Source organism: Amaranthus tricolor, chromosome 3, assembly GCF_026212465.1.
Source record: "Amaranthus tricolor cultivar Red isolate AtriRed21 chromosome 3, ASM2621246v1, whole genome shotgun sequence".
Classification (NCBI taxonomy): Eukaryota; Viridiplantae; Streptophyta; class Magnoliopsida; order Caryophyllales; family Amaranthaceae; genus Amaranthus; species Amaranthus tricolor.
Window position 1 is genome coordinate 31,383,655 of NC_080049.1, and position 5,689 is coordinate 31,389,343.

The 5,689-nt window shown below is 33.9% G+C and overlaps 1 protein-coding gene across 2 annotated transcripts; it reads left to right on the top strand.

Moving 5' to 3' along the window:
- Window positions 1-327: 327 nt before the first annotated feature.
- LOC130809218 (proteasome subunit beta type-5) lies at window positions 328-5,289 on the top strand. Of its 2 annotated transcripts, none has more exons than XM_057674900.1 (8): window positions 328-540; window positions 782-916; window positions 1,398-1,527; window positions 2,505-2,611; window positions 2,901-3,035; window positions 3,126-3,229; window positions 4,439-4,539; window positions 4,649-5,289. In XM_057674900.1, the coding sequence occupies exons 2-8, from the start codon at window positions 791-793 to the stop codon at window positions 4,777-4,779; spliced, it is 834 nt and encodes a 277-aa protein (XP_057530883.1). In that variant the 5' UTR covers window positions 328-540; window positions 782-790; the 3' UTR covers window positions 4,780-5,289. The 2 variants fall into 2 exon arrangements, with proteins under 2 accessions (XP_057530883.1, XP_057530884.1); XM_057674901.1 differs by having other exon boundaries at window positions 353-535.
- Window positions 5,290-5,689: the final 400 nt, after the last annotated feature.

Below are 5,689 nucleotides of genomic sequence, written 5' to 3' on the forward strand. Positions count from 1 at the left end.
TTTTTTTTTAAAAAAAATTGAAATTAATCAATTTGATGTTAGAATTGATATCTTTAAAGTCAAGATTAAATTTGTATTTTTTAATTGATCTTTCTTTGTTTTTTATTTTTAAAATTTTGGGCCGGCCCAATTGTACCATTTCAATATGAGACGGTCTCTCAAGTTTTTGCGAACTATTAAACACACCAGCCCATCTTGCATGAGATGTCTCACGGTGAGACAATCTCAAAATAAGAAACTTATAAGCTAAACGTTTCTATTCTTAGATTATTTAATCCAAATATAAAGCATGTCGAGAAGGAATGTGTATAAACCCAGAGACTATAAATACTCGATGAAAAAGTAAGCCCATGAAAGCCCAATCTGGATAATGGTAGACTCTAGCGCAAGAAACCTTGCTTACAATTACAAGTACTCTTTCCTCCTACTGCGAGTTATTAATTCATCCTTTCTTTGATTGTTCAATTTTAATCTCCGATTGATCCTGAATTGCGTGTCTGAAATCTACTGATTTCAATTCTCCAAGTTGATTTTCGTAAGGTTATTTTACTTCTTTTATTGCGTTAATTTTTAGGTTTTCAATTGATCTTCAAGTTTAGATTACTTCTATATATTTAATAATTGAATGGAGACCAAGTTTTGAATTATTTTTTCAAGTTTTTGATTTTCATCGTCGAAGTAGCATGATTTAGATTCAATAAGCATGCTTATGCCGAATGTATTCAATCATCAATTTTTATTTTCTGCGTTCAAATTGTTGATATTTCGGTTGCATTTGTAGGACAACATTATGAAGCTTGACACAAGTGGTCTTGAATCGGCTGCTCCATTTTTCCGGAATAGTGATGTTGTCTTTGATGGCGTGCAAATGACCCCTTCCTTTGAGCTCCCTGCTAAGTTAGCGAATGCTGCTGAAGTAAGTATTTATTTGGATTAGTGCGCGTGATTACAAATTTTGTTTACTTACCTAGTTGGCTTTATTCATTGGAATTAATTTTGTTTGTTGTAGATTAGTATGTAAAAACAAGCCGGACAAAGTATGATTTGTGTTAGCAACAATCTTTTGGTTTACTTAGTTTACCCCTATTGTTGGGATTGATATTATCAGAAAGGAAATAGGATAGGGTAAACAAAAGCGGAAATGTGAAACATTAATTTAGACTTTTCTAAATGAGGGCTTCAGACAATGGATCTTTTTTTTATATTATATTTAAAACTCTCGATTAGAGTACTATTTTGGAGTTTGGGGAACCAAGTTTCGGACATGTTAATATAGAGTTTTGGGGTTGAAGTTTTCTTAACAGGATTCAATGGGAAACTTTTGGTTTGTGGTAAGTAGGTTTGGGATTAAGGCTTTGTTGTTGTTTACATAGTTGCTTTTTTTTTTCTTGTCCTAGTTTGATGGATTTCAAAAAGAGGCAAAAGATATGGTGAAGCATGCCAAGGGAACTACAACTCTTGCTTTTATTTTCAAACACGGTGTCATGGTTGCTGCAGATTCCCGAGCCAGCATGGGAGGATACATATGTATGTTTTACTTGATCTTAGTGATATTGGAATTTGTTGACCATGTTTTTGTTTTGGGGTTTGTCATAGTGGGTTTTAGTCTTTGTGGTAATCAATGGTGAAGGATAGGTGAAAAATATTCCATTGTATTGTATGAGAGAGATCTCGAAAATGTTCCAATATCTGCTTATTTACACCCCTACTTATGAATCCCTAATCATGAAGATATTGGTGCTTATGAAAGTTTTTGACAATTCCTGTTGCCTCAATTAAAAAAGATAGAAGAAAAAATGCTATGTCAATAAGTCACTAGATTGTCACCATTCTGAAGGCTCTTGACGGCCAACATTAACTCTGATACAATTACAACTAGACAAACAGTGTAAACTTAGCTAGAAATTGAGGACTTTATCTCTTTTCTATGATTGAATTTCTGCTTTCCAGTTATAATTTTATTTAACCTTGTAATGTCTCTTAAGACTTGAGATATGCAGATCATGTGCTTTATGTGTAAGTATGGCCTTCTTTAGCTCTTTCTAAGTCAATGTGACCAATTTTGGGGGAAGAATTTTCCGATACTTTCTTGGTTTCCTTAGTTGAATAATTGTAAATTTGTGATACTAGATTGAAAAACACAAAATATTATAGAATCTTTCGTCGGATTCTGATGTTTTGTTGTCCGTTTTTTTTTACTTGAGGTAAGCAGTAATTTTGGAGAAGTTGTTTATGCTAAAGCGGTGGCAATCTTATAAGATCATCTCCACCTTTAGCCCCATATTCTGGTGTGAGCTTTCTTTAGTACCTTCTTCTGTCTAGCTAGTAGCAACTGCAGCCCCACACTCTTTCTATCAGTCTTTTTTACAAAAGGAAGATGGTTTTTGTGATTCTCAATATGTAGAAGTATATCTCCGTCTTGCATTTTCTCTCTTGAATTGAAGGAAGAAGAAATTGTGATGCATGACCTCCTTTTCAGCTCACTGTGTTTGAAACTTTTGCAGCATCTCAATCCGTGAAGAAAATCATTGAAATCAATCCTTACATGCTTGGCACCATGGCTGGTGGTGCTGCTGATTGCCAGTTTTGGCACCGTAATTTGGGAATCAAGGTAATGTAAATATTCAATTATTGGACATGAGTATGAGCATTCTGTTCGGAAAACTTATGGTGTTTGGACACTGTTTTGTGTGATTTATGCAAATGCTTTTATATTACTTTAAATAAATATTCTTCCTGTAAAATCGCCTGAAACTCTCAACCTATGACTATTGAAGATTACTGCATAGTGCAAGGAAGAATTGTATGCTTTTTTTCATCCATATATCATGATGGCTGCTTAACTGCAGTTCTTTGTCAGGATACCTGTGAATAATGACAGTTTTTATGTGATTTCTTAGTGCCGATTGCATGAACTTGCAAACAAGCGAAGAATATCTGTAACAGGTGCTTCGAAATTGCTGGCCAACATTTTGTATAATTACCGAGGCATGGGTCTTTCTGTTGGCACAATGATTGCTGGGTGGGATGAAACGGTAAACAAATGTTTACTTTCCTATTGATTTCTTTTCTGTAATTTGCGTCAATTTATTTTTACAAGTTTCGTGCTTCTTTATGGTTTATAGGGGCCTGGTCTGTATTATGTTGACAGCGAAGGAGGAAGGCTCAAAGGAATGCGGTTTTCTGTTGGATCTGGTTCACCATATGCCTATGGTGTACTCGACAATGGGTTAGTATTGTCTTTCTTTTTGCTAACATCTATTTTTCTTTTGCCTCATTAATATTGTCTTTGTTAGGTTACTTTGATCTTGGTTGACTTCTGTGTGGACAAGGCTTTTCTTTTTTAATTGGAAAGATTTGTAGTGAACATATACTTCCAACATTTGAAAATTTTAGAAGGGATACGCCTCCTTCCCGTCCTTCCCCTCCCTCTCCTTCATTTCCCTCCCCTTCCCTTCCTTTCCTACGTAAAATGTCATCCAAATAGACTCATAAATTTTTAATGTTATAATCTTACAAAATCAATCCTCATTTATTATTAGCCGGTCTTCTAGCTTAATTGACATATTGTAAACTTCCCTTTTGGTGAAAGTTAGGATCCTTTCTATTACCTTAAAGTAATGGAGATTCCATTAACTAATCTAATGGTCAAAAATGTTCAATGGAGAAAAATAAGTGTCCAAATCTTAGCATAGGTAATGGAGAGGATCCTATTACCATTGGAGTCTAGGATGAATCTCATATAAGACTGCTTTCAAATTTTTGTAAAGTTCTCAGATTTGGCAACTCCAATGGTAGATTCTATAATAGGTTTATTTTCTTTAAAAAAAGATCACTTGGATTTGGAACCCTCATTGGAAATGCTATAATATTACCTATAATATTTCTCCTTAGGTTGTACATGATTTTAGCTTCTGTCTCACATTCTTTTTCTTCAGTATCTTTTTATCAAATGACCTATTGCTTCTGAACCAGCTTTTTTGAGCTCCTTGTTTAGTTTCATATCATATTTACATTTATCAGATTTATTGTCCCGCTTGCCTTATCTTCTCAACATTTCTTTGAGTTAATGTTCATATACGGACTTTTTGTATTTGGAAGGGGCCTTCCCACATTTAATGCAAGCTTCAAGATGTTATATTAGACTATTTTCTCTTTTAATTTCAGTATCTTTTCAGAGGCTCTTGTTTTGCCAAGGAAAAATTTGATCTTTAGTTTGGTCATGCTTCTGGATTTATTTGTATTTGTGATGTACCAATGCAATTCTTCGTTTGGATCTTCTTCAGTTTGCTGTCTTGTAATACAAGAGCTGTTTCATACACTTCATACATTTCTGTTGATATTAATTTTTAACATCCAGGGTTTCAGTGAGCCAAGTGCCAACTCATGTCATATTACCTAATAATATATAAGTTTGAATCTTTTACCTCTTTACCAGGTACCGATATGATATGACTGTTGAAGAAGCTGCTGAGCTAGCCAGAAGAGCTATTTACCATGCCACATACCGTGATGGAGCTAGTGGCGGAGTTGTTAGCGGTAAGTACTCTTTACATCTAACGTGTACATCTGGAAACCATACTGAACACCAGTGCTAAATAAATATACTTAATTTCCTTCCAACATCAATTTGTCACCCTTTTTGCAGTTTATCATGTCGGGCCTGATGGATGGAAGAAACTAACTGGGGACGATGTTGGAGAACTTCACTTCCAATATTACCCAGTCGTGCCTGCCACCGCAGTTGAGCAAGAAATGGGTGAAGTAAGTGGAGCTTAAGAAAGGGGTATTTGAATATGTATCGTGTTGCAGCCGCAACCCAGACATGTTTCCTCTCAACAAAGGTGACTACAGTTTCCTGGTGATTTCGTGTGTTCATATGAACGGAACCGGACAACTAGTTGATTTCGGAGATTATAGCCATAGATTCAATGAACTGCCCTGATGATTGGTGTTTGGATGCCTTAACGTTTATATTACAATCCCATCCTTTTTAGGTTCTATTTTTGTTATTATTATGCATTGTAATGTGATGACAAGTAAGGTTTTCTTCTTGAAAGGACTTTTACTTGTTTTTTTCAAGTAGTTCGACGTCCTTCTCACAACGATATTGACTTTGTTTTTTAAAAAAATATTAGGAGTAAGTAATATGGTGATTTTAAGGCCTGAATTCTAACTTTCAAGGCGTTGATGCTTTTGACTTTTAAAACACTTTATTTTGTTGAAAGGTTTATGTAATCTTGATGTTAACTTTGTAGATTATTCATATATTTAAAATAAATTTTTTAATAATATTTAGTATTTTCAATTTTTTTTTCAGGTTGAAGTATTTTCAAAGCATGGAATTAATAAGAAAAACAAATGACTATGATTTTATACTATATAAACCTTTGACGAACATCAATAACCACCACTTAAAGGAATATTGTTTCATAAAATGGTCAAAATAAATATGAGTAGGCAATATGACAATATGTCATTTTATATCTCACTTAAATATTTTTTACACAAAATAGTATGGGTGCTAATTTTTTTTTTTTTTTTTACCAATGTAGATGGTTAAAAATGTTTTAAATTAGTTTAAGAAGAGTGGGGTTATAAGTGAGATTGTTCTGAGATTAGTGAAAGTAGAAAATATTTTGAAAAGATGGTCAATGATTGAAATTATATTTGCCAATTTTTCCATGCT

Coding starts and splice junctions, on each gene's coding strand:
- LOC130809218 (XM_057674900.1), top strand. CDS start 791: ATGAAGCTTGACACAAGTGGTCTTGAATCGGCTGCTCCATTTTTCCGG. Junction 1,528..2,504: donor CAGCATGGGAGGATACATAT/GTATGTTTTACT, acceptor AAACTTTTGCAG/CATCTCAATCCGTGAAGAAA. Junction 3,036..3,125: donor TTGCTGGGTGGGATGAAACG/GTAAACAAATGT, acceptor TATGGTTTATAG/GGGCCTGGTCTGTATTATGT.